The following is a 27,665-nucleotide window of genomic DNA, read 5'->3' as shown; positions in this document are numbered from 1 at the left end:
ATGTGTGGCAATATGAGCACTGGGACAGGGTCACAGAGTTGCTGTGTCTGGAGGGTACGGGTCCGCTACCCAGGTCCACATGGACACTATCAAGGTTTCATACCAAGGAGAATTTAGTGAGCAGCATTTTGTGCAATAAATCATGTTTATGTATTTGCTATTCATGTTCTGCATAACTTCTAAGTGATTTGAATAAAACTCTTTAAAATGTTAAAGGCCTTTTTTTTAAAAATACTTACAGCATAAACAAACATTTACATTTCCCTTACAAGCTGACAAAAATAATGAGAAACAAACGTGTCATGGCACCTATTTATTATGAAAACCATAAAAATATATATACAAAACATATATACAAAAATGAAGAAACTGCATCTGCAGAGGGGTTTCCTAGAAGTCGTCTAGTCCTTAGGCAGCGGTTGTCCTTTAGAAGAAATATCACAATTACAAATCAACATTACTGTCAAAGACTGACAGCATGTCAGCAAAATGACAAACATTTATAACGTTGTCACTATTGTGTGAGCCAAGTATGACTGTTTAGAGCATTTGTGTTGGTGGACAAAGCCTCACTTTCCTTTGGCCGAGTCATGACTTTGTTAAGAGAACTATTGGAGATCATAATGTTAGTTATAAGTAGTTTTGAGGTGTAGAATCTGTAATAAAACCACGTGGTATACATGTTTACACTTGGGATTCTTTACAACATCGCCATATGGATTTTAAACATGTGTTGGACACAAGTATGTTAACACTTCATGCTCAACCTACAACATCATCAGCCGACTCACCGAGCCCTCTGCTGACTTGCTTGTCCTTCATGTCCTGGGTGTTTGGGGGGGGACACCCGACAGAACCCCATGTTGATGCGGATCGTCTGGCCTCACTTGTCCTGTCCGTGGCGTCCCCGTGGTAGCAGACGATGCTCGCCGCAGGATAGCGCTCTGTAGATCTGTTATGTATGTGTAGTCCTTGTCCACCTTTAGGGTATACAACCTCCACGTCCGGGACTTGTTATTGAACAACCTGCCATTCCTGCCACACAAGAAACAAGGTCAACCAAGGTGAACAGTTCATATTACCTAACCTTGCACAGCCCCTTTGCATTTCCATATGAAATGCCATCAACACACTAAATCCCCACCAGGCTTTTTATTCTCATAACGAAACAATGTAACTGTATGAGCTGGAAGTTTATTACCTAAAATGACAGGACTTGGAACACAACATACTGAATTGAGCCATCAGCGTTTCTCCTGGCTTGTCTGTGGACGTGGTGATTGTAGTCCAGGCCGGCCAGCATGGTCCGAGCAGTGTAAACAGGTGGGGAGAAGCTGAAGCCACTACTGGCATACATGAGAATGTGATTATGAAATGATTCCAGGTCTGCAGTCGACCTGAGAGCACAGTGGACATAACGTAGAATGTTTATGTTGTTGTAATACAATTCAAGGCATAGGAGCACACATTCTCTATTTGCATAAGGGAAAACTATGAATTCAACATAGACCTGACCGATATACCTGAAACGAAGATACTTATGGACCGTCTTGAGCCAGCGTGCATCAAGGATGATTTCAGTGAGTCGCTGGTGTGCTACACCACCCTGCTGCATCCACTTCTTCTCCCTGCTCTCCCCCAAGGGCCCATGTTGACAGGCACCCAGGGCCCACGCATGTTCTCCCACCACGTGGTGCAGGAGGCCAATCCACATGTTCTGAGGAAAAACAGTTCAAGTCATTGGAAATTGTGAGGGCAACAAGAAAGCAAATACAGTTAGCACAAACCACAGTTGTACAACTAAGACAGACATTACAGAATATATGTTTTTGCAATCCTTACAAGGAACTCTTCGTAGGTTTCTGCAGTCTTACAGCAAAACAAGAAGTGGTCGCAGATGTCTTTGTTCCACGTCTGTAGGACGGAGCAACCCTTTTGCTGCGCAGCCTGGACATTGAAACAAAATTCATTTTGATGGGACGCCAACCTAGTTAATGACAAGGGTTTACGATGATGATAAATAAATACATTAACTAATCTATCTCTCCATAGACAATGAACTTACTGCCATCATTTTTTTACTCAGGTTTTTGGACCCATGCCAGATGTCCAGAGAGTGGTGAACGCCACAGTCTTTGTAATCCCCCTCGCCTGGAGGAAAAAAAGTCATGGGAAAGTCATGTTATGTAATATCAAAAACCATGTCCAGTATGGAGTCATGAATGTGGCCTGGGACTCTGCTTTAAAAACCCCTAGAGAACTGCAGTAAGTCTACTTACTGAAGAGTGCAGATATTTGGGTATGAGCGTCCGTGCAAATTTCTGTCACATTCAGCTCTTTACGGAGGGTCTCAAAGGTACGCACAAACCCCTCTGTCTCCATGACAACGGGGTTCCTCTGTGTCTCCTGCTGGTCAATGTTGACCATGGAGATGATCTGTTTGGATTCATTGTCCATAGCAGTATATGTACAATACTGTGCACAGAAACCAGGACTGTCGATCCGGGCATCTCCTTTGAATAGAAATGAGAACACAAAGAGCTACACATGTTATTTTATGCTGCTCCTAATGCATAAAACACAGAGCAACCATAGGTCTAGACAGCACTGGTATCACATGTCTTTTTTTATTGAATTATTGTCGACATCTATTCAAAAGTAATACAAAAGGCTCAATGAAGCTTACCCCCAATAAACCAGTAATTTTGTGCAAATTTAATTTCTACTTAATTTCCAGTGTTTTAATTCCGCACTGCACTTATTTCATCTGCATTGCTAATACAGCCCTAATGAACAAATACATTTCTATCACATAATGTGTAGTTTGTGTGTGTATGTATACGAGGGTGCGTCAAACTAACCCAGGATCACAACCGGCCCTTTCGAGTGTAGCTGGGTGACGACTTGGCCTCTCTTCTCATCCCAGAACTCTTGTATACTGTCCACACAGTACGAGTCCTGGATCCTGAAGAAGACGGACCTCTCGACCATGCCCATATTCATGAATTTAAATAGAAGCGCTATCTTGGCATAGTTGTTGCCAGAGAGCAGAATGTTAGTGGCCATCATGAAGTCCCCAACCAGCATCCCATGCTGTAAACTGGGCTGGGAAGACCATCGCCACACAGTGTGACCGTGCGGACACATCTATAAAAAGACACAGTTGGAGAAAGAGTAGATTAACAGCAATTCCTACGACACAAGACACAAATACAAAAATCAAACCAAAGGTTGTAATGAAAAAGGATGGAAAATAAAGACTCACCCAATCGATGATGGCAGCTGTGCCCTTGGACTTGATGTGGACTTCAAACGGTCGAGGTGCAGAGCACACTGCCTTAGTGTTTGGGTCCATGGCAGTACACATATTTATGGGTAGAACAAGGTAATCCACAAGTTGCTTCAGACAGTCATTGTATGTGATGGATGCTGGTTGTCCAATGACATCATCCTCAACCAGGACTTTAGCTGTCCCCGGGAAGGAAGGCGTGTCTGCGGTGGTTGTGTTTTCTGAGTGGTGGACAGCGTCGTGAACAGAGTCCTCCATGCTGACAGATGGAAGTGAATCCAAGCTTATCTGTGTATTGAGAGCACCGCCAGTCCTGTTTTAATAGGAATAGCTTTGAGAAATACAAAAAAAAAAAAAAAAAACACAAAAACTGGACTGTAAGCTGAGCCATATGGTGTTGAACCTACCCCACCGAGATACAAGGGATATAGTCTTCATCACTGTCATCGTTGTCGACTTCCCTGGTTTGATCCTCCTCCTCCTCCTCAGACTCCATCTCCGACTCCGTCTTCTGATCAGGATGCCAGGTGTCATCATCCCAGTCAAGACTGAGAAAATACATTCAGAGAATATTATTCACACAACATTTTGAATCTTGTTAAAATCCTCTTCACTGAGGGCTTCAACATATTAAAGGTTGTATCAGCGATTCTGGTTGCCCTCACTTCCGTTGCGAGATCCAAAACAAACAGAGCCAGCTAGCCCCTCCCTCCCGTGTTTTGAAAATGATCATGGACACGCAGTGCTAGCAGTTGGCTGCTACTCACATGTCCAGAAGAAACAGTGCGACCTCGGCATCCGATTTAAATCCTTTAAGTTCCTTTACTTCCGTCCATCTTTCCATGGCCTTCCCGATACTTATTCTGGTCTTGGAAAATACACGCTGGTATTCTCTCACTCTCTCTTCTTGGGTATTGGATTGGATTCCGCCATTCTAGCTTCTGATAACACCGTCAGCTGACCTCCTTTAGCTACCACTTCGCGTGCACGAGCGCGAAACACCACAACACCCACCCCTTGTCTGTGATTGGTTGGAACACCAACTACCATTTGTTTTTGTGTGCGATCTCGGAGCCTAGGCTGCCTAGAGAGACGCGTTTTTTTGACGGCCTGCTTATGGGGCGGGCAGCTAGCGGATCGTGAGGTAAAAACAGATGAATGTGATCATTTATGTTTCGACCCAGAATCGCTGATACAATCTTTAAACTCGGAGAACAACAACTACAAAGTTGTTGCATTGGAAATATTTTTGAACAACATTCATCACTACCATTGCCTTACATAACTTCCATCTCCGGAACAGCGTTCTCCTGTGCACTGGTATCCAACTCCTCCATGTGCTTATCTCTGCAAATGTGACAAATTGACCATAATTATAGAATTACATCAGATTGGACACAACACAGGACTGTTGCTGTCGAATCAGGTGGTACTAACCGATCTGAGGTAGCCTCAGACATTGCGGGAAGAAGTCTCGTCAGTCCGGGTTTCTTCCGCTTGGAACTGGATGAGTATCTGTCATAACTACAAAAACAAATAAGCTACATTTGTAAAACGTTCGTTCAAAGACGAGATCAATCAGATAAATACAATCAAACTACATTAGCCAACAACTACAACTCACACAGGTATGGTTTGTTAGATGACATACAAGCTAACAACGCTACAGCCCTTTCAATACTAAGATCCATCACAAAAAAACAGGATCACTCCCGTCTTGGCCCAACTGCACTGGCTTCCAGTAAAGTTCAGGATTGATTGAAAAATGTTATTTTGCTTTTAAAGCCTCCTCCTACATCACAGACATGTTTTCTCCTTACTCCTCAGCCAGGTTAGTCAGGTCTTCCTCACAACAGCTCCTTATGTTCCACACTCACGCCTGAAAACAAAAGGTGACTGGGCCTTCGCTGTTGCTGCTCCAAGACCTCCATGCACTTTACACTTTAGTAGCTACCTCTATGGTTACTTTATGATGAGGATTGCTTTATTTATGACCCTCATTCTCTCTTACGTTTTATACGTTTCTTAATTTACTCAGATTTATTTAGTATCACTTTTTTTTTTAAACTCTTTTAATCTGCCTGTAATCCCTCCATCGTTGCCTCAGGAACAACTTGGCCCTACCTCTGGCCTTGAAAAGCACTTTGGTGTCAACTCCCGTTGTATTTAAAAGCTGCAGTCGGCAAGTCCGGTGGATCGAGGGCACTCAGATTTTGAATGTTTACAACTCTCACAATCCTCCCCGACGACCACCGAGCTCCTTCCCCTCGACTTTGTGTCCGTCATTGGGTGTGCAGCAGATTTCTGTGAAGGCGCCCGTCACTTCAGCGTCTATCAACGGGATGGATTATACAAAAGGTAGGTTGGTTTACGATGTGATTAAAAGTATAGATAATAAGCAGCTATGTTCTACACTAGCTACCCTATGTATGTGTTACTCATTTCAGCGTTAACACTAGAAGCTACTGACCATTTACTTATTTTGCTATACTCTAAATAAGCCTATTTCATTTGTTAGAGTTTTGAAAGTGAGACCCAATTCTCGGATGAAGACTATGTACCCCCGGACGTTTCTACACTCCATCGGATGGATCAAGTTAGCCAGAGCCACAGAGGTGCTGCTAGATGGAGCAGTGGGCCAGTCAAACTGCGACGATTGCGCTACCAAACGAGCCTGGGCAATGAGGGCATGACTCGGGTCAATCGTTTACACCTTCAAAGAATTGAATTAGAACGTGTAAGTATAGTCAGAGTATTTCACTTGTTACTACCATGAGTTTTACAGATACATGTTACGTCTATTCCACCTCCACTCGAGTGAAATCTCATAAAAGTAGCATGTTTATCACAAGACACATAGCGACTGACAATTCTATGAAAACATTACTTAAATCACTCTCTGTTCTGCACCCACCCCCCCTCCTCCGCATACTGTTACTTTCACTTTACTAGCTATGCCATACACTAACGTCTATGACTTAGCTAGTGAACATTGAACACGTTGCTAGCAGCCAGACCTGCTGTTCCGTCCAGCACGATAAAACTAACGAGCCTGACCAGTAAGAGCTAACATTAGCTATCCAAAACAACACAGGCAAGCATACAGCTTACTTACATAACACTTGGAAATAAAGTCCAGTAACAATGGTTACTAAGGCACAATTACCTGTCGAGAAGAAACGTAGCAACCTCTGCATCAAGCTTGAAGCGTTTGAACACCTTTAGATCACGCCACCTTTGAAACGCGGGTCCGACGTTGACTCTGGTTTTATCACGGGCACGGTCGCATTCCTTCTTTTTCCCCTTCTTTTCTAGAAGTGTTCTCTTTTTCTTGGTTGGTTTGTACCTCCTAGCATCGGGTTTTAACCGAGGAATTGGAAGCTTGCTAGTGTTGCTACTTATCTCCGCCATCACGCTACAAACAATTCAACGCAATGCGCGTGACTGCGATGAGCCCGGGGGGAGGCTCTGTGGCGCGTGCACAGCCCTGCTGCTGAGTGGACAGGATGACACGGGCGCTGTCGATCTTTGCAAAACAAACAACAGGCTCTACGTGCACGTAGAGGCGCGTTTATTTCTAAAACCGGATGATTTATGTTGTTCTATCGGAGCATAGTGTCGGCTTCAGTGAATATGATTTTAAAAAAATGCTGCCGACTGCGACTTTAATGTCCTGTATACATAAATATCACACAGGGAGTGTTGGCTTGTGTAGATACAAGCTAACCTAACGTTTAGCTAACTTACATGGCGTTGGCTAACACATAATAGCTACTGTGGCGAGCTCGGCTCGTGTGAAGAATCAGCAGACATGCTAGTTTAGCTAAATGTGCTACTTCCAAACTGAGGACACGCTACATCATGGCCCGGAACAATAACAGAACACGACCCCGGCCGCAAGGCACCATGGGAATGGCGTCACCGCCGAGTCTAGCGGGTCCCCGGCGCTGCACCATCTCCATGTAACGCTGGAGACACAGTTCAAGAAATGTAACCCCTTAGACCCAAAACTAAGCAGACCTGTCCAGAAGAAACACGGCAACCATGGCGTCACTCTTCAGCCCCTTCTCTCCCCTCAGTGTTCGCCATCTTTCCAGAGCGACACCAATGTTTACTCTGGTTTTACTCCTGGCAGTGTCCGCTCTCTTTTTCGTCATTGCAGTCTCAAATACCGTCTTTCTTTTGCGAGTTGTTGGCACTTTACCGGACATTCTGCTTCTTGAAATGTCTTATTTTCGATCGGTAGCGTAACTCGGGCTCAGGCTCGCTCCCTGTAGCTACTGCGTCTGCATGCGGAGTGCCCGTTTGCACTGCAGTCGGCAGAGTGCGTGCGCAACAGTCGCGAACAGTCTGCCGCCAATCCAGAAGAAGAATCTGCGCTAGATGTGTGCTCTCAGACCTTGAAGTCATTCAGGCTCTGAGGATTTGTTGCACCAGTATGTGCTCTCCAAGTGGAGGCAGGAGAAATGCCACTGTGACTCCATAGGAAACAGCTGATGGCTAACTACTGGAACCAAAAGACAAGTTTTGGGTGGATGACAAGAACATAGAGTAAATGCAGATTCATGAAATAGAAATGTGTCCAGCAGGCCTGTTAGACCAGACATGGTGCTTGTGTGAATTCTGGAAAAGGGCAAGATGTAGCTGGAGAAACACAGGGTTTGTTGAAGAAACCCTTCCAGCTAGCAGGTTAGGTTCACAGAGTCAGTTACTATGGTAACTGACCTAAAGGTTGAGTTACCTCTCTTTCTGGAACAGAAAACTCAGAGTATCCCTCTTCTCAGGGTTAACAAACTCAGAGTTTCAGGAAAACCTGCTTTCTGGATCGGGCCCCTGAGTAAAGTTAATATAATAAAAAAAAAAGAAAATAGTGGTACCTACCAGTCTAAAAGTAATAGAGCCACATCTACATCTGACCTCAGCCCCTTGTGTACTTTCAATGCCCTCCATCTTGTCAAGGCGTCACCAATTGTGACCCTGGTTTTCCCTCGTTCGCGGTCACTTTGCTTCTTGATTACTTGTCCTTGTTTACTTCGGTTAGTTTTTCGTTTCTTTTTCTTGGGACTGGAAGTTGAATGGTCTTCTTTCTCTGCCTGTTGGTCCTCCATTGTGAGTCAGTAGTAATGAAATGTACCTGGTCAAACACTTTAGACTAGGAGGGAGCCTGACTCAGAAGCTGGAAGGTACGTATTTCTGATTACAAGTAAACGCAGCATACTGCCATGAGTAGGCTCGTTGGTGATGGACTGCGCCTCGCCTGGGAAGAAGACGAGAGCAGGAGGCGGAGCCCAAAAGCTGCGCTCCGGTCGGACATGCTGCGGTCGAATACGGTAGTCTTTTGTGTCCGACTTGATCCGTCGTCATGAACACGTGGACAACGATAATCTCATGAGCTGCATCTGCTTCTTCTTCTTATGTGGTGTTTTAAGCTAGTTTACAAGCAAGGTCTATTACCGCCATCTACTGGACTGAGGTACAATTCGATGTTTTTTTTTTTTTCAAAGAATGAATCAAATCAAAAATATAAAGAAAACCAAATAAACAGACAAACAAACAAAAAACAGACACAAATCCAAAACAAAGAATACTAAATCTTGTTTGCTAACAGTGAGTCTTTGATAAAGGTTATTATGGAACTAGTGATATTTCCTGATCTAGGCTCACCCAACAATGTTTCCAGGGAAAAAACTTTCACCACACTCACTGCCCTTTTCAGTTTTTCGCTTTGTCTAGAGAATCTTTCACAGTTCAGCAAAACATGCTCGACATCTTCTCTCACTCCACAAAACTGGCATGTTCCTGATGGATGTTTGTTTATGGTTAATAGACTGTTAAGCCCAGTATGACCTATAACCAGACCTCCTCCTGTCTACTTATGTAACTTGTTTTGCTTCTTGAGATATTTGGTTGTACTTTGTAAAGATGCCTGCCCAGGCTCAGTCTGCCAATCTCACGAGCTCAAGGCAGCCAAAGTTTTTAGAGACGGGCTGCGACTGCAAGCCCCGGGGCATGATGGGGAAACTCCTGGCTCTCGCCTCATCTAAGATCTGATTGGCTCTTACTTTTGTCAACAAACAGCACGTTTAGTAGAAAATGCAGATTTCTTGTGTGAGTCTAATATTTAATGCTAGATTGTGGGCTGTGTAGTGCTTAGCACCGTCGCCTCACAGCAAGAGGGTCCCGGGTGCGATTCCTGGGTCGGGTTCGGGTTCCTTCTGTGTGGAGTTTGCATGTTCTCCCCGTGTAAGCGTGGGTTCTCTCCAGGTTCTCTGGCTCCGAGTGAATGGTTGAAACTCTACATGTCTCCCTGTGATAGACTGGTTACCTGTCCAGGTGTACCCTTACCCCCCCCACGATTGTGGTAAGACGATGGATGGATACATTTTTTTATTATTTTTATTATTTATATAGCCCTTATCAAAACAAACAATTAGCCAACAGTGTGTCCTCACACACTAACAGGACGATAAGCGGTCACCACATAAGTCACATTTACATTCAGGGCATTTAGCAGATGCTTTTGTCCAAAGCTACTTACAATAAGTACATTTGTCAAAAGAAAGAAACCACAACATATTATTGCCGATAAAGTAAGAGCTAAAAAATAGAAACAAATGTAGGTCCTCGTCTGAGTAAGTAGTAGCTGTTCAGCAAACATACCTTAAGAACCACAGTGCTATGATCAAAGGGCTATAGGTAAGAACATGGAAGAGCTTTTTTTCTTTTTTTTGGGGGGGGGGGGGGGGGGGGGGGGCATTAAAAAACACCTTCATTTTACAAAAGAGGTAATTCACATTTCCTGACAACAATGACAGACCAGTGTGGAGACATGACACTAAATTGTGACTTTAGTGTAACATATATGCAGGCCTGTTACTTCTTACATACCGGTCAGAAAGTGATGCAGAAAGAAACATCGAGGCTGCCGGTGCCGGTGGTCTCCGGGGTCCTGCCTTCACTGGCGTAGAAGCAACAGGACTTCTCTCATAGCTGAAAGCAACAGACAGAAAAGCACCCGCATTGAAACAAATCAATGACATTGTACTGGTATTACTTGCTGACAATAAATAAAGCGCCATTAAAGGTTGTATCAGCGATTCTGGTTGCCCTCACTTCCGTTGCGAGATCCAAAACAAACAGAGCCAGCTAGCCCCTCCCTCCCGTGTTTTGAAAATGATCATGGACGCGCAGTGCTAGCAGTTGGCTGCTACTCACATGTCCAGAAGAAACAGTGCGACCTCGGCATCCGATTTAAATCCTTTAAGTTCTTTTACTTCCGTCCATCTTTCCATGGCCTTCCCGATACTTATTCTGGTCTTGGAAAATACACGCTGGTATTCTCTCACTCTTTCTCTTCTTGGGTATTGGATTGGATTCCGCCATTCTAGCTTCTGATAACACCGTCAGCTGACCTCCTTTAGCTACCACTTCGCGTGCACGAGCGCGAAACACCACAACACCCACCCCTTGTCTGTGATTGGTTGGAACACTGTTTATTTTGCTTTTGAGGTGTTGGTGAAACCATTTGTTTTTGTGTGCGATCTCGGAGCCTAGGCTGCCTAGAGAGGTTTTTGACGGCCTGCTTATGGGGCGGGCAGCTAGCGGATCGTGAGGTAAAAACAGATGAATGTGATCATTTATGTGTCGGCCCAGAATCGCTGATACAATCTTTAAGTTTCATTATGACAATATTGTTGATCTGCTTCAAGCACATCAACTCGCTGATGAAAAATCACGTGTAAATAATGATAGCAATGTAACATTAGTTTACAATGCTAAAAACACATGGCTAACGTATGCTAACATGTGTTGACATAGCCGTTTATCAGACCGGGGACGTTCACAGTCATAAGCCAGTATTGGCACAGACTAATGGAGGCTATTTATGCAACATCTACCACAATACAACGCAACATGTACCTGTTCAACAGAAAGTCTGCTGTCTCAGCATCTGTTTTCAGTCCCAGATCCTGGCGTAGCCTTCTCCACCGCTCAAAGGAGTCCCCGATGTTGACTCGTCTTCCGTTCCTATGTAGTTCACATTTCCTCTTGGTTTCTGCCTTTTCCTCGGCCGACTTACGTTTCCTTGCAACCTTCGCCGTTGGGGCAAGCAGAGGCCGCTTGCTGGTACTGGCATTCTCCTTCTCCATGGTAATAGCAGCTCCGGTAGCCGAGCTGCTAAGCTAGTCACTCAGCTCAGAGTTTACAGAGAGGGAGGGGGAGTGGGAGGGCACGAGGCGGGGTGACGAGGAGCACGGGAAACGAGGGGATTGGATGGAGGGTACGAGCCAATGGGAGCCTTCTAGAGCAATGGCTCCCATTGGTCAATTTCTATGTGGCTTTTTGGGGTTCTTTTTGCTATTCATAATGTGTAGATCGGACTACAGGACCATAATTGCCATATAAACGATGTTAATAATAATTACTAATATTCCAAATCGTAGACCATAGCTTAAAGAGGCAGAGATAAAAAAAAAAAAGAACACCAGATACACACACATTTAATACTGTCAAACTACTTATGTGCAATAATACTTATATGCATAATATATTCTATGATACTACTACCTCAACAGCAGATACACTACTATACTGTATAGTGTTTTATATATATACATTATGGTCATAATTACATATATTTTATATATATTATTTTATATTTGTATACTCATTTGACTCTCTTTCTTTCCTGACTCTTATGAAGCAAGTTCAGCTGTAAAATTTCCAGAAGGATTACTAAATGATTCTGATTTCCACAGATATTTAGGAATAATTATAAATAAATGCGAACGTGGTCGTAAACTACAGATAGCCTACAGATCGCATCTAACAGGATGTAACTTTTAGAAAACTGTCTGAATGGAACGCAGCTTTTAGGCTCCGCCTCCTGCTGCTGCCGCCTGCTCTCATCTACTTTCCAGGGGAGCAGTGCCGTCGTATAGGGGGGAAAGGTGATGACAAATCTAAGGGCCCACAGCCCGCTAGGGCCCACACACAGCCCCCAGTAGGTGGCAATGAATGGGTAGAGGGGCCCACACCGATATTCTTTCAGGGGGCCCAGAATTCCTAGCAACTGCCCTGCAGGGGAGGCACAGTTCATCTCCAACGAGCCTATAGTTTAAAATTTGTTTATGTCAGAGCATTTGATGTCTACGTTGCTATTGGTACGTTGTGATGATTTCAAGCAACATAACAGAAATTGTTTCTGAATAGAATGACCTACGGCACATTTTAAGGCTAGATTTATAGTATATATAGAATAGATTACTGCTGCTGAAGGCTGCAGGTATTTAACTGGAAACAAAACAACCTGCAGAGAACTTCTATTTCGATAGAATTGTGCTTTACAGAAAAAAAAGGACCATCAAAGTTAACGTTTTTTTTCTTAGTTTGCATCCAAAGAATAGAATTATAATTTTAGGTGTGGAAATACAGACACATACACACGGAGGACACTCGTGTCTCCACAAGCATATTGGCACTTTATTCTATTGTCTTCCTTTCTCTCTCTGTCCCTGTATGGAGGACAGACATTCATTTGTATTAGAAAAGAAATAAGTAAATAGTAAACATGAATAGATAGAGAACATATTTCATTTTTTAAATGAAAATAGACTATTAAATGAATACACTAATACATAAAAGGTAATTAATCATGAACCAGGATTAACTGTATACATAATGTATTGATACATTTCTATGAATATACACATATTTCTGTGTTTTCACATTTCTCAACTAAGCTCACTGTAAATCAGGGGTGTATTCCAGACAGCAGGCTCAACAAACTCTGAACCTAACCCTGAACTCTGAGTTGACCAACTCTGAGATGGGCAACCGAGTGTTCGGTTCCAGAACAGCAGTTCTGAATTAGTTGATGGGAGCATTACAAATGAATAGGGCTCCGATACTACGAATCACCATGGCAACCGGGAAAGCGTTAGAGGTATGACTGTGTTTATGGAGAAAACGAGCTCATCCTTAGAAAGCGGAGCAACATAACTGCAGCAAAGTAGAGACAGTTGGTGTGCATCAAAAGCACTTTGGGATCAACCAGGTGATCCAATGTGGATTCAAGCAGACGTGGAGGTCTTGCTCTGCTGTTGGGTGACGAGAAGGCAAAAAAGATACATACTGAAAAAATATATTGTTTATCCCAAATAAATTGGTAATATCAACCTTTCATTGTCTGTTCCTACCACACAGCATGTACATGTAAACTGAAGTTCACAAATGTATATTTATAACACACTATGTTGAATATAAGCACTTTGCACTTAAATGTCAAGATTTGGACCTGAATCAATCAAAAACACTACTAAACACTCACACATGGGATTTCAGCTATTGGTGGTGGAGTTGCTCTTTAATTCCAACAGGGATCACAACATTAGTCCTATCTTGTTAAAAGATCCACATCAAACAAAGAGAAAGTCACTTACAATTTTATATTTACCTGCTACAAAGAGTTCAGAAAAGGTACAAGAGGATTGTGTTTTTGAGAAACAATCGTGCTTAAGTTGTTAAAACAAGTTCATACAGCTGCCGTGTCTCCGTAGTCTCGGTTCCAGCGGACGTAAAGCTCCAGAGTCTGAGGACAGACGCTCCTCTTGATCTTCTTCAGAGACGCCACAAAGTCTCTGAGACAAATGTCTCGCACCTGTGGAGACAACCGGGATGAGTAACCATTCACGTCATTCATGTCAGGATTTTCTGTTTATTTACAACACTGAAGGAAATATTGTCCTTTCAATTCAACATGTGTATCTGTTAGTTTATTGTTGAAACGTTCTGTCTTCTGTCATATGTATCACTGGAAATGTAAAGGATAATCTTTACATGGGCGTTTCATATAATTTCATTTCCATGTTCAAATTGATGTTAAAATAGTTTATTTGATAATTTAAGTTCAGTTATGTTCTTGTGTTTATGTTGATTATGAGTATTTATTTATTGACAGTTTGCTATATTTAATTTTTCATGGTGTTATGTTTTTTTTTTTTTTTTACTTATTCACGACACGTTCAAATAAATATATACAAATAAATAGAAAAAAAAAAACGATGACATCACGCGAGTTTCAGTGCTGCGGTAGCGTTAGCAGCCGAGGATAGAAGCTATCAGGCAAGTGTTCTTTTAAATAAACTCCTGGTGTACTTACAAACTTTAAAATGCCTCGTTTTGTGAGTACAGACCCTATGTGTACTACTGCAGAAGTTTGGTAACATTCCATGCATTATTAGTGGAGACATTTACGAGATATACTGAATGCACCATCGCGCTATTACTAAGCCATTCGGCTGATAGCGGCTATCTTGACCAATGTTGACCATCGCTAAAAATGCTTCCGAGGGGGTATTTGGCTGGATGTCATGGTGGAAATGACCTAGGGTGCATTTTACTCTGAACCATCACTTTAGGTATGTTTGCTGAACAGCTACTGCATTACAGACAAGGACCTAACACTTGTTTCATGTTGTGGTTTCTTTCTTTTGACAAATGTACTTATTGTAAGTCAAAACAAAACTTTGGACAAAAGTGTCTGCTAAATTACCTAAATGTAAATGTAAATGGTAGACGATTGTTCAGTGTTTCCTATGCTAAAGGAAGCATTGAAGCACCTTCCCATAGCTTTTTAGAGAATTCACACGGCTCTTACTGTATCCTGGCTGACACTTCAATCAACCACTCAACTCACCTCGCTGGCCTCCATGTTCATCACCTGATCTGGAAGCAGCTCTGCAGAGACACACCAAACAATCATTTTTACTGGATAACTTTTCCCTCGGACCAAACTTGTTGCTGAAGCGCTGTTGACCCTTTTCTTCTGGACGGTTGGCAGTGGTGAGACTGCGTGGTTTACATGAACTTCTCCACACACCTCACCTGCTTCAACCGTTTCTTATTATTTGTGGATTATTCCTTACGGAACTGGGACTTTTGCAATTTGGGGACATTATAAGAATGCTTTAATGCTTTTGTTCTAATATATGCTTTACTTTGTAAGCAAATTGCTGTCTCCTTCATATATATATATATATATATGATCGTATAGATTTTAGAGTGAAGTTCTGGACTCATCAAGGTATCGCTGCTTAGAACAGACAAATACTATGTGGGAAAAACTTCACTTCACAGTTTCAATAGAAGCATTTTTCAACACATCAGAACTGTGAATACAGTGACAAGTGTCCCCAATTCTGAGTGAAGCCAGACCAGACTACTGTGCAAAATGGAGTGATTATAATCGTCATTGTGAAGACAATTTTTGGAAGAAATAAATAGACAGTAGAAGAAGAAAAAGATGGAGGCAATTCAACTGATTAATCCAAGACAAACAATGACTTGAAAATGCTTGTATCTGACCTCTGATTGGTCCCAAGGAGGCATCTTTAGCCAATGAGGTGAGGTCACTGCCGGAGTAACCCTCTGTCATTCTAAATCAATCAGAAACAGGAAGTTCAGGTATTCAGGGGCCCGATCCAGAAAGCAGGTTTTCCTGAAACTCTGAGTTTGTTAACCCTGAGAAGAGGGATACTCTGAGTTTTTCGTTCCAGAAAGAGAGGTAACTCAACCTTTAGGTCAGTTACCATAGTAACTGACTCTGTGAACCTAACCTGCTCGCTGGCAGGTTTGCTTCAACAAACCCTGAGTTTCTCCCTACATGTCTCCGCCGTTTTCCAGAATCTGAACCAACTCTGAAAAAAATTGCCTTCTTTTCCTCGTCAATCTAATCGATATGGAAATAAAAGTGGCTTCATGTCAGGAGAGGATTTTGATTACTTAGGAGGAAATTCCAGTTTTTCCTACCGATCACATATCTAAACTTTATTCTCTGACATTTTCAACATTTCATATCGCGGACATAATCCAGATTCTTTGCAGAGCTCTTTAGATTTTTTTGCGGACGGGAGTTTTCTGAAAAAGGACATTTCTTTGTTGAAATAGCTGCTTATATTTACTGTTTAATATGTGAAATATGCCTTAGTCAACGTATTTGTGCAATATTCTTATGCTTAATTTTCAGCTGAAGCCACTTTCTCTTTGTGCCTGGGGGATAACACCTACATGAAAATTACTATTTGTTCATTGCGCTACTTTGTAAACCACGGGAGTCAAACAACTGTCGCCTGTACCGTAGGCAGCGTTGCTAACCATTACACCTCAGTGTCGCTCTGCTTGGCTGAAAATAAAGACATATCACCTTTAGACCAATCAACTGTTTCATTCCGTTATACCCATTAAGTCAGGCCGTAAATGTCTGCCACGGCAACTATCTTTACTTTGATGCAGTTATGTTACTCTGCTTTCTAAGGATGAGCTCGTTTTCTACATAAACACTCAGTAATATCTAATGACGCTCTCCCAGTTGCCATGGTGAATCGTAGTATCGGAGCTCCATTGATGATGGCTTTATAGAGTCGGCAGGCACGCGCGTAACTCAGAGTTTACATACTCAGAGTTGACTGAACTAATTCAGAACCGCTGTTCTGAAACTGAAAACTCAGAGTTGTCCATCTTAGAGTTGGTTGACTCAGAGTTCAGGGTTAGGTTCAGAGTTTGTTTAACCTGCTTTCTGGAACGGGCCCCTGGTGATCTGATGTCCCCTATACTTGAGTTTATGTGATATCTATAGTTAACATTCAACTGAAATAATGAAGAGGTAGAGACCTGGCCAACTGACTCAGCTCTCTGTCTGTTAGCCGGTTTCTGTGTTTCACCAACAGGTTCTTCAGCAGCTTGAAGCGAGTCTGAAAAGTAAAGCGGCTTCAGATCAGTCAGTCGGACCACCCCGGATTTACATGTTACATGATATTAATAACGGAAGCATGAACGCACCTCCTCCACTGGCAGAGCTACGTACACACGTTTAGCAAAACGCCTGCAAATAAACAACAACAACAACAAAGATGAGTGTGGCTGCTGTGTACTGATACTGATGTAGAGAATGTACTACAAGCTGCATCTTTGATCTGAGCAGACGAGAGTTCAGATGCAGTTTATCCTAACGATACTGAAAGAGATAAACAGCCTCAAAGAGACACAAAACAGCTACAAAGAGACAGAAAACAACTACAAAGAGACAGAAAACAACTACAAAGAGACAGAAAACAACCACAAAGAGACAGAAAACAACTACAAAGAGACAGAAAACAACCACAAAGAGACAGAAAACAACTACAAAGAGACAGAAAACAACTACAAAGAGACAGAAAACAACCACAAAGAGACAGAAAACAACTACAAAGAGACAGAAAACAACCACAAAGAGACAGAAAACAACTACAAAGAGACAGAAAACAACCACAAAGAGACAGAAAACAACTACAAAGAGACAGAAAACAACCACAAAGAGACAGAAAACAACTACAAAGAGACAGAAAACAACTACAAAGAGACAGAAAACAACCACAAAGAGACAGAAAACAACCACAAAGAGACAGAAAACAACTACAAAGAGACAGAAAACAACCACAAAGAGACAGAAAACAACCACAAAGAGACAGAAAACAACCACAAAGAGACAGAAAACAACCACAAAGAGACAGAAAACAGCCACAAAGAGACAGAAAACAACCACAAAGAGACAGAAAACAACTACAAAGAGACAGAAAACAACCACAAAGAGACAGAAAACAACTACAAAGAGACAGAAAACAACCACAAAGAGACAGAAAACAACTACAAAGAGACAGAAAACAACCACAAAGAGACAGAAAACAACTACAAAGAGACAGAAAACAACCACAAAGAGACAGAAAACAACCACAAAGAGACAGAAAACAACTACAAAGAGACAGAAAACAACCACAAAGAGACAGAAAACAACTACAAAGAGACAGAAAACAACCACAAAGAGACAGAAAACAACCACAAAGAGACAGAAAACAGCCACAAAGAGACAGAAAACAGCCTCAAAGAGACAGAAAACAACCACAAAGAGACAGAAAACAACCACAAAGAGACAGAAAACAACCACAAAAGACACAAAACGACCTCCGTGTCTCATGATCTGTCCATGGATGAGGACGCTCAATAAAAAATGTAACATGAACATGCTCCAGACCTGAGGACGGCATCGTCCAGCTCCTGAGGCCTGTTGGTGGCTCCCATCACCAACACCCGGTCTTCAGCTGCAGACTGGACCTGGAGACAGCGTTCATACATCAGGGTTGGACGATGAGTCCTACAGTTAACGTCACACCACAGCACAGTTAATTACCCCATCAAACTGGATGAGGAACTCGGTCTTGAGGCGTCGGCTGGCATCGTGTTCGCCCTCCCTTCGTTCACACAGCAGACTGTCCACTTCATCTGGATACAAACAACGCCATCTTTAACATTTCAACTTCTGTTTTGATACGCATTTAAGAATGTATTTTATATTGTCGTGCCAACATGTTTTAACATCAACTCTCCGGCCTCCAGGAGTAGGGTTGGGTCCAAACCCAGTACCAGTATGGCACCGTAAGCGGTAGTAACTAGCCTGAAAAAGAACGGACATTTTGGTGCCTCATTTCGGTGCCACCCCCTGGTGTTACGCCTTCAACTTGTGGCGGTGGCATGTGACGGTATACTTGGGCATGCTATAATTCAGGAAAGATGCAGATACTGCCAGAAAAAAACAATATGGTGATATTCCTCCAGAAAAACTGTTGAATCGAATGTAAAATGTCCTCACAAGTCACCACAGCAAAAAAAAACGACTTTAAAAAGGTCATATTGATAACATTTTTATGTAAAATCCACAGAGCTCAATACCGTTTAAGCACCGTAACCGTTTAAATAATACAGAGTAGGCACCGGTATCAGCTAACCCAATGGATACCCAACCCGATCCAGGAGGGCTCGGCCCCACAGTGTAACCACTGAGTGATTAGACGAGTTACCGATGAAGATGATGGAGGGCTGCTGCTCTCTGGCCACAGAAAACAGAGCTCGGACCAGCTTCTCACCTTCACCCACCTGCACAGAAACACACCACCAATCACCCCTCTCACCATGTGTTCATTATTATCATTATTATTCCTATTAGTATTCACTGTGCTCATCATCTGTATCAGCACGCTGAATACATTCTGAATTAAAGGAGCGGTATGTTCAACATTCAGATCATTACTATGTCATCATAACCTTTCATCAATGGAAAGTTACAGTAGAGTAATATCTCCCGAAGCTGAATAGAGGGAAAGGCTATTAGAAAAGGTATTAAAAGGAGTCAGCTTGTCGTCTTGCAGACAGACCTAACAAAACAAGATTTCAGACTTTTTACTGATCACCATCATTCTGGAGTTACTTCAGCATCCTTTTCATCTGGTTATTGCTATTAAATCACAGCTAAATAGTTTATTTTGGGTTCCTCCAGCTGTTATGATGATGTTATGAACTCAGACAGGGTTAGGTTTGCCAGCGTATCTGACATGTACAAAGCAGCAATGGTGGTTATTTTGGTCATGATTGATGAAATATTGTTGGTGTCTATGGAGGTAAGCCCCGCCTCCTCTTTTTCACTTTGTGTGAACAAGCTTTAGACTATCCTTTAATTAATGCGCTTTGATAAAGACTGAATCAATGAGAAGACAAAACAGTGTCTCTGACTCTGTAAGAGAGTCAGTTACCACGGTAACCAGAGCTTCATTGACCTTTCATCACTATTATGAGCTACTCACGTATTTGGAGGTTAAGCTGGCGGCGCTGATGTTGAAGAAGGTGGCGTTGGACTCGGCTGCTACAGCTTTAGCCTGAAGGGATGACATCATCTTAAAAAGGTACAGTAACACTCACCCGACGCTTCGCATGGTTCCTTACACAGAACCAACACACAGAAACTACGGGACAGTAAAACCAACACACGATGAACCATCTGTCAATCAAACTGTAGAATATACACAACATGGAATAGAATTCTAGATTAGCCGACGTATTTTATTCAGTTTAAATGACTGATAGTTCATGTGTTAGACACTGGTGATGGTGTTAATGTTGATGCGAACGCCGTTTTTAACTAAGTGACAAATCTGAAGTGACATGAACGCAGCATCAGCTCAGTATCAGCTCAGTTTGACATGAAACAGCTGGTCGTCTCCTCTGATGGCTGATTCAATAACATGGAATTGTATTTGTCTGGTGTTGTAATCATTTATCAAACAACGCAGCAGCAACAGAAATGAACAGGTAAACAGTCAAAACGTTGTCAGACTCACCAGCATGGTCTTGCCATTGCCGGGCGGACCGAACAGAAGAAGTCCTCTGGCTGGAGAACGCAGCCCAGTAAAGAGCTGGAGAAGAACAAAACCTGCTGTGACCACGTTTAAAATGCTGACCTCAACAGTGACTCAGCAGAATGGAGAGCTTCTGGCATCGCAGGGAAATAAATACATTCAAAAAACAGAATAAAGACAGTGAAATAAATAAAGTCAATAAAATTAATGAAGCCAAAAAAATAAGTTCAATTACAGAATAAAGACAGTAGAGTTCAATAATATGAAATGAATAGTCAATAAATCATTGAAACCAGTAACTAAATAAATAAAGTTGAAAATAAAATCTAATAATCAAAATAAAATATATACAGTAAAATGAATTAGTCATTAAATTAATACATTCAGATAACAGAATAATTAATTAAATTAATAAAGTTATTCAATTAATAAAGTAAAAAAAAACAACGTAAAATTCAAATGAAATAAGTAATTAAATTAATTATGTGAATAAATTAATAATGTCAGTGAAATTAATGTCAGAAAATGTATAAAGATAATGAATAAAGTCAACAACATTAATAAAGTCATTGAATAAATACTTTATTTTAGGCCTTATTTTACTGTCGACCCCTGAACTCACCTCTGGTCTGACCGCCGGCAGGATGACGATCTCCTGCAGTGCCTGCTTCGCCAAATCCTGACCGGCGACGTCATCAAACCTCACCGATAAGCGGCTGAAACACAAACGGTCAACATACAGACACATGCACTCAGCTGGTGATTGGACAACTCATCTATCAACAGTGCATTTTGGAAACGTCTCTCACCCGTCCACAATCTCGTTGAGGATGAGGTTGGCCAGCTTGCCGTCGACGTTCTTCAGGTTCCTCATGTGTTTCTTCTTCAGCGGCGTGGACGTCGGGGAGCCGACTGGAACGCTGCGACGACTCGTTCTCGCCTGCAGGAAGTGTTTGTGTTGATCAGTGCAGCGCTCCTAGTGGTGCTACAAAGTAATGACGGTCCAGATAGAAACCAGCCCTCAGTGCACATGACCTTGCATGTTCAACACCCAACACCAAGGGGATTCTCACACGACTGCAGACAAAGTCAATGCAAAGATGACGTGAAGATGCTAAATCTGCATCGTTTGCAAGAACTTCGTGTGACCCTGTTGAAAGCCTATCAGCGTCGAGATTCTCCTCCTGCTAGATAGTAGCTCACATTAGTCCAGAGACCAGACCAGACTATGTGGAGAAACCAGAGTCCGTCTGTGGTCCCCCAGAGGTCTAGATAGTAGCTCACATTAGTCCACAGACCAGACCAGACTATGTGGAGAAACCAGAGACTGTCTGTGTCAGTCTTATTTATGTCTAGATGACCTTATTTGGAGTGTTGATAGAGCAGCTACAATGTTAGCGTAGCCTAGCACCATCAACCAGACTCCATTCAGAAAACCAGCGTTTTAAAAGTTGCTTGTCATCTTGCAGACAGACCTAACAAAGCATGACTTTATACAAATCACCATCATTATGGAGTTATTTCAGCATCCTTTTTATCCAATTATTGCTATTGAATCACAGCTAAACCGTTTATTCTGGGTTGTATCTAGGACTTCACAACATGTACAAAGCAGCAATAGTCCTCCTCCCCAGGGCGTCTACCGCGAGTACACATGCGGTCACACTCGCACAAGTTATGCGAGGTGAAAATGGGCTTCACGTGTGAGCAGCAGAGCTAAAGGTAAACACACCTTGGTGTTCCTGAGGGTGGCGGGGCGCTGTGAGCAGGCGTTGGAGGAGCGATGGAGGTCTGCCGAGGAAGACGAGAAGGAACAGGACGTCTTTGGGACGTGCTTTGGTCGGCTGGATGGAGCTGGATTAACAGAGTCTCTCTTTCTAGAGACACCTGAAAACACACACACACACACACACACACACACACACACACACACACACACACACACACACACACACACACACACACACACACACACACACACACACACACACACACACACACACACACACACACACACACACACACACACACACACACACACACACACACACACACACACACACACACACACACACACACACACACACACCATTAAAAAGCATTTATGATAACCATGTATGGAGCCAAGAGAGACAGCCCTCGCTAGTCTGCTAGCTTCCCGCTGAGCACTGAACGTCACTGCTTTAGCTCTCGTAGACCAACATTTATGTGGCTACATTTAGATTTACACTATATTTTAAAAACAGTATTGTTGTTTTGTAAATGTAATTTCCAGAGTATCCATCTTCCATGTGGTGACGGATTCCCATTGAAACAGGACTGACAGGCGGGACATACCATTAAACTACCAAGTAATGACCTGAAATAAGATAATAATAAGAAGAAGATCAGAGAGACAAGAGATACGCTGCCTGCTTTGTCTGAAAGAAGACATACCGGAGCACAGGTGGGCCGGGTGGAAGGCTGGGTTAGAAATGTCTGTCTGAGGCCTGCACCCTGAAAGCACCACGACTACAAGAGAAAAAAAGAAAAACAATGTTCACAGGAGACAAGAAGAGACACACGACCACAGAGAGACATCCCGACACAGTGGGACCATCAAAGCCTGTGTTACCTAAAGACTCCAGTCTGTCTCTAGTCACGTTCAGGTTGGTGGTCATCTTGTTCTGCAGCTGTCTGTCACGCTCATATTTCTCTCCTTAAGACACGGAAAACACAAGTTTACTGAAATATTATGAAGAAGAAAAAACTCCCTCTGCCCATGGAAGCTCAGGTCCTCTACCAGAGGTCTGGGAGGGTTCTTCAGGATCTTAGCGGGTCTTCTGGACACAGATCTCGGATCCACTGTTCCAGTTTGGGGGGTGCCTTGACTCGCCACATCTTTTCTAGCTGCTGGTATCTTTCAAGCTTCTCGTGTTCCTTCTTCTTGCCGTTGCTTGGGAGAGCTACATCTATCAGTCCTGCTTTCATCTGCCGCTGGTCCACCACCACAGTGGCAACCATTCCAGTTTGCAGATGCATGAAGGCCGTGATTAAAAATCATTCAAATATTGATTTCTGAACTCTTTTCTTTGCATTATTCGAGGTCTGAAAACACTGGATCTTTCTGTTATGTTGACCAGTTGTCATAGAATAAAGCAAAAATTTTAATTTTACTTTAACACATACCTAGAAATAGTAAAACCAGAGAACATTTTGCAGTAGTCTCTCTATCACTAGATTTCCATCCATCCATCCATCCATCCATAGTAGATACTCACCAATCCCTGAGATGTGGATGGCGATGCCTTTCTCCAGCTCCATGATGCCTCGTTGGTACCAGCCCACTGCCTGTTGCTTGTCACCTGACAACACATCAGCCAATGAAAATCAACATGCAGTCTGACATCACCCATCCAAACTAACTGTGGAGTGGCAACGAGCACAACGACACGTTTCTTGAACCAGTTAATGAACCAGCTGCTACATCAGTCGACTAATACTTCTGGTTTCTGTCTGTATCCCAGATCAACAACTTAGCTGAGGGAGGTGTTTTCTGTCTACATGGGCTGATGGAGGGAAACTCTCCCATTGGACTCAGGGGTGCAAACTCATCAGGGATGAAAAAGGTGACAAGGACCCAAACCCCCTCGCGGAATATATATATATATATATATATATATATATATATATATATATATATATACACACACAATATATATATATATATATATATATATACACACACATATATATATATTTATATTGCATATGCTTCAATGTTATTCCTCTGCCTCACTGAAGGGGGCTGGCGAGAGCCTGGAAAATGGACTTCCCTTCCAGTGAAGGTATAAATAATGGGAGACCAATGCCAGGGCTCAAAGGTTTGCTTCAAACGACGGAACATAAAATAACTCGATCGACTCCTCACATTGAAAGACAAACTGCTTTGAAAATATTTGGAACCTCAAGAATAGATTTGACTCTGGACGAACGGAATAAATATTAGCAAGGGGAGGTAGGGGGCTTCTCACCCCTCATTCGCTAACATTACATCGATATCAGAGTAAGCCTTTGCTCCGTTGATTTTCCATTATTTATTTTAGGTTTTTTTTTTTAATGTGAAGGTATGGTAGGTACATTTAACGTTGTTTTCTCGCTTAGATTTTTCAAAGGTTCCTGAGAAATAGACACTGTACTATCCGATAACACCGTTATTGTAACCAGCAAAAATGGTTGTGATTTGCGATGCGTATGTCAGCGAACTGTCTGACATTAGCACGGTAGCCTACGTTAGAAAGCCTGATGGTACAGACACACCAACTCCGGCAGCAGACGTCAAGTCAACGGATCCCATTCATTGTCTATGTAGAGCAGGAGCTCCGCATGATGGATACGGCACGTCGAATTGACTGCCCTGTCGCCGTACGTGAATTTGCATAAAGTTCGATGGATTGAACTTTATGCAAATGCCGTCTGTCCAACGCAATGCCGCCGGCTCCAGAAACTTCGTTCAAACTATCAAACTAGGCAGTGTTGATCAAATATGAATCCAGATTCTGTTACTGCACTACACATTTCCCGCCTCAAATGTTTTCAGAAACATGCTTTAGCGTGTAGTTTAACTGTAAAATGAGATCGTTTGTGGCCCGGCCGCCATGTTGGAAACGGCAGAGCAAAACTCAAGTCCCGCCCACTTCGCAGGACGTCTATCCAATTGATCCAACTTGAACACAGAACTGCCCACTCGCCGGTGCGTTCGACGGTCCGTTGCGTCGCTGCCGGAGTTGGTGTGTCTGTACCATGACGTTTTTGAAGCGTACCAACGTCACTCCTGTCTAGTACGGCATCAAGGCAGCTACAGACCCGAAGATGACATGATTACACGGGTTGGCCAAACGAACAAGCTTGTAATAAATATTTATGACAGCTTGCGTTCGCCGATTACTTGGACGCCCTCCCCCCCCCCCGAAATATTTTTATTGCAGATCTCCATGAATCACACAAATGACCTTTTTCGGAACAAAAACGGCGAATTTCGCCGAAAGGTGACCAGTTTGCATCCCTGGGACTGTATGAGCACACTTTCTGAAGGTGGAGCAAGCAAAAGAAGGAGACGGTGGACGTTTCTCATTTCTGGGGGGCTAGTAGACAGAATATGGACACGTACTATGGTTAGAAAACCACGGCAATTTTGCATAATATGGGCACTTTAATACAACAACACAGTTAAAGTACAACACCACAGAAAAAGTACACAGATGAATGATGACTGGATTGTTTCCTGAATTGTTTTCCTGCAGACAGAACTGTGTTTGCTACAAACCACCTCTGGTCACTGTTAGCTTAGCATAAATACTGGACACAGTAAATAATAAAACATCCAGACCCAATTAATTATTGACCAGAGGGACACGCATAACTCTATTTGTGTGACATGGACAGCTCTGCCAATCAGGCCTATTGATCCGCTGGATCACATCTGACCTTTAATACTGGAGTCCAACGATTAAACAGATCTCAAAATTAAAGCCACCCACGGCCAATCCACCCGCAAAGACTACTGCCCAGTTCCAGTTCCTCTACCAAGTGATCAATTTTCTCATGACCTTCAAACGAACCATGCTGATATATGAAGCAGCCAAATGTAGCAACTGCTGCTGGCAGCAAGTGAACAACACCCAGTGGATCGAGAGTTTAGAGTTGACCTACCAGGTACTTGTCCTGCCTAACACCACCAGTGACCACGATCCAGGATTTTCTCTTCCACCTCCATGGAATCAAACATCAGCCCTTAATGAAAAACAGAGCTACTTCTACAGTGTTATGACTGCTGAGGTACTGGAGATAGAAACAAGGGCAGAGAGACCTGGAACCAGGTCGCTCATTTCAGATGGCTAGAAGTTGTGAGCAGCGCTTCTCACAAAGTTTTATTTCATCAACTGTTCAATTGATCCAATATTTCACCAAAAATCAAAGATGAGAGAAAAAGTGCAAAAACTGAAAACCGATTTGTGCAGCAGAGCTTTTCTTTCTTCTGGACAAACGTATGCTGCCCAACCAGCCGACCCAAAGTACGTCACAGAGCCTGGATCCGCTCCAGATAGAGGACCATGAATCAGAATAAACCACCACACATAACTGCAAGGCACCAGATGTCAACCCAAACCCAGCACTCAAGGACACTAGTCCTGGGTACCAGTAACATTTCTTCAGAATTGTTGATGGTGCTTTTTCAGGGCCTATTTTCAAAATCTCCCCTAACTGTAATCTGTCAACTGGTGTACATGGTTTTAACCAGAGGGCACTCACTGGTTTGGATCAGGACATTTCTGTTATCCAACACATTAGAATGCTTTGGACAGAATTCATATCCTTCATCATTTCACATCATGAATGACGAGAAAGGCTTGCTGATAAGGATAATAACGGATCAGCATACAAACTTGTTTCCACAAACTACCAGCTGTGTAGGAGGATGTCATGGACACTGACAGGTGGTCTGATGTCGATATATTCACAAACGAGTAAGCTATTGAACAGAAATGCATTTGAACAGGTGATTGATAACAATGACCTGCTTAGTTTACTTTTTAATTTGAATTAATAACTGCCAGTGTGAACTACTAAGGCCGTCTCTCTGTATAATGGCAGTGGTTTGGATTACCAATGTAACTGAAGATTGTGATGGGTAATATTGCACTTTTACGACGGCCCATAAACACTCCTGGTGACCGGTGCTGGTCGGTCCTCTGGTACCTTGCTCGTCTTCATCGATTCTCAGCGCCGCAGAGATGAACTCGAAGGCCCGCCCGTGGTGGCTCCTGACCCGCTCGCCTCGCTCCGGACTCCCGCTGCCGCCCCGCTGCTGCTGCCGCTCCACGCCGCCGTTTCCCTCCGCGCCTCGGGGCTTGGCTCTCACAGCGGCCGTGGTGAAGCTCCACAGCCGGCAGAGAAGCGACCCGAGCAGGGACAGCACGGCCAGCAGCGGGGAGAAGGCGGACCACAGCACGCCCAGCTTCCCCAGGCCGTCAGCGGCGACGACTCTCTCCGCCGGACCCGCGGAGCTGCAGGTCCGCCTGCTGCACCTCCAGAAACTCATCCACGTCCATATCACGGCATAGCGTACCGGGTCCGTCCAGTCAAGTTCAGGGTAGGATGCTACTGCTGCTTCT

The 27,665-nt window shown here is 43.1% G+C and overlaps 2 protein-coding genes across 8 annotated transcripts; both read right to left on the bottom strand.

Moving 5' to 3' along the window:
• Positions 1 to 300: 300 nt before the first annotated feature.
• Positions 301 to 11,484, bottom strand: LOC311011193 (uncharacterized protein). Of its 7 annotated transcripts, none has more exons than XM_084005994.1 (14): positions 11,210 to 11,484; positions 10,178 to 10,279; positions 4,727 to 4,813; positions 4,571 to 4,636; positions 3,697 to 3,837; positions 3,266 to 3,602; positions 2,862 to 3,147; positions 2,280 to 2,513; positions 2,066 to 2,151; positions 1,843 to 1,947; positions 1,524 to 1,717; positions 1,233 to 1,397; positions 792 to 1,035; positions 301 to 424 (listed from the first exon to the last, which is right to left on the bottom strand). In XM_084005994.1, the coding sequence occupies exons 1-13, from the start codon at positions 11,437 to 11,439 to the stop codon at positions 819 to 821; spliced, it is 2,250 nt and encodes a 749-aa protein (XP_083862120.1). In that variant the 5' UTR covers positions 11,440 to 11,484; the 3' UTR covers positions 301 to 424; positions 792 to 818. The 7 variants fall into 7 exon arrangements, with proteins under 7 accessions (XP_083862120.1, XP_083862124.1, XP_083862125.1 ...); XM_084005998.1 differs by lacking the exon at positions 11,210 to 11,484 and adding an exon at positions 10,505 to 10,905; XM_084005999.1 differs by lacking the exons at positions 10,178 to 10,279; positions 11,210 to 11,484 and adding exons at positions 5,414 to 5,620; positions 6,456 to 6,592.
• An 836-nt stretch (positions 11,485 to 12,320) lies between these two features.
• Positions 12,321 to 27,665, bottom strand: LOC311011503 (spastin-like). The gene is made up of 17 exons (XM_084006478.1): positions 27,250 to 27,665; positions 23,772 to 23,855; positions 23,126 to 23,209; positions 22,948 to 23,022; positions 22,244 to 22,398; positions 21,321 to 21,451; positions 21,134 to 21,227; positions 20,494 to 20,568; positions 19,960 to 20,031; positions 19,180 to 19,255; positions 18,513 to 18,604; positions 18,357 to 18,436; positions 17,129 to 17,171; positions 16,961 to 17,040; positions 15,656 to 15,726; positions 14,988 to 15,028; positions 12,321 to 13,949 (listed from the first exon to the last, which is right to left on the bottom strand). The coding sequence occupies exons 1-17, from the start codon at positions 27,590 to 27,592 to the stop codon at positions 13,824 to 13,826; spliced, it is 1,722 nt and encodes a 573-aa protein (XP_083862604.1). The 5' UTR covers positions 27,593 to 27,665; the 3' UTR covers positions 12,321 to 13,823.

Source organism: Eutrigla gurnardus (assembly GCF_963514095.1).
Source record: "Eutrigla gurnardus genome assembly, chromosome: 3".
In the NCBI taxonomy this organism is placed as follows: Eukaryota; Metazoa; Chordata; class Actinopteri; order Perciformes; family Triglidae; genus Eutrigla; species Eutrigla gurnardus.
This window is presented reverse-complemented; position numbering and strand designations above follow the sequence as displayed.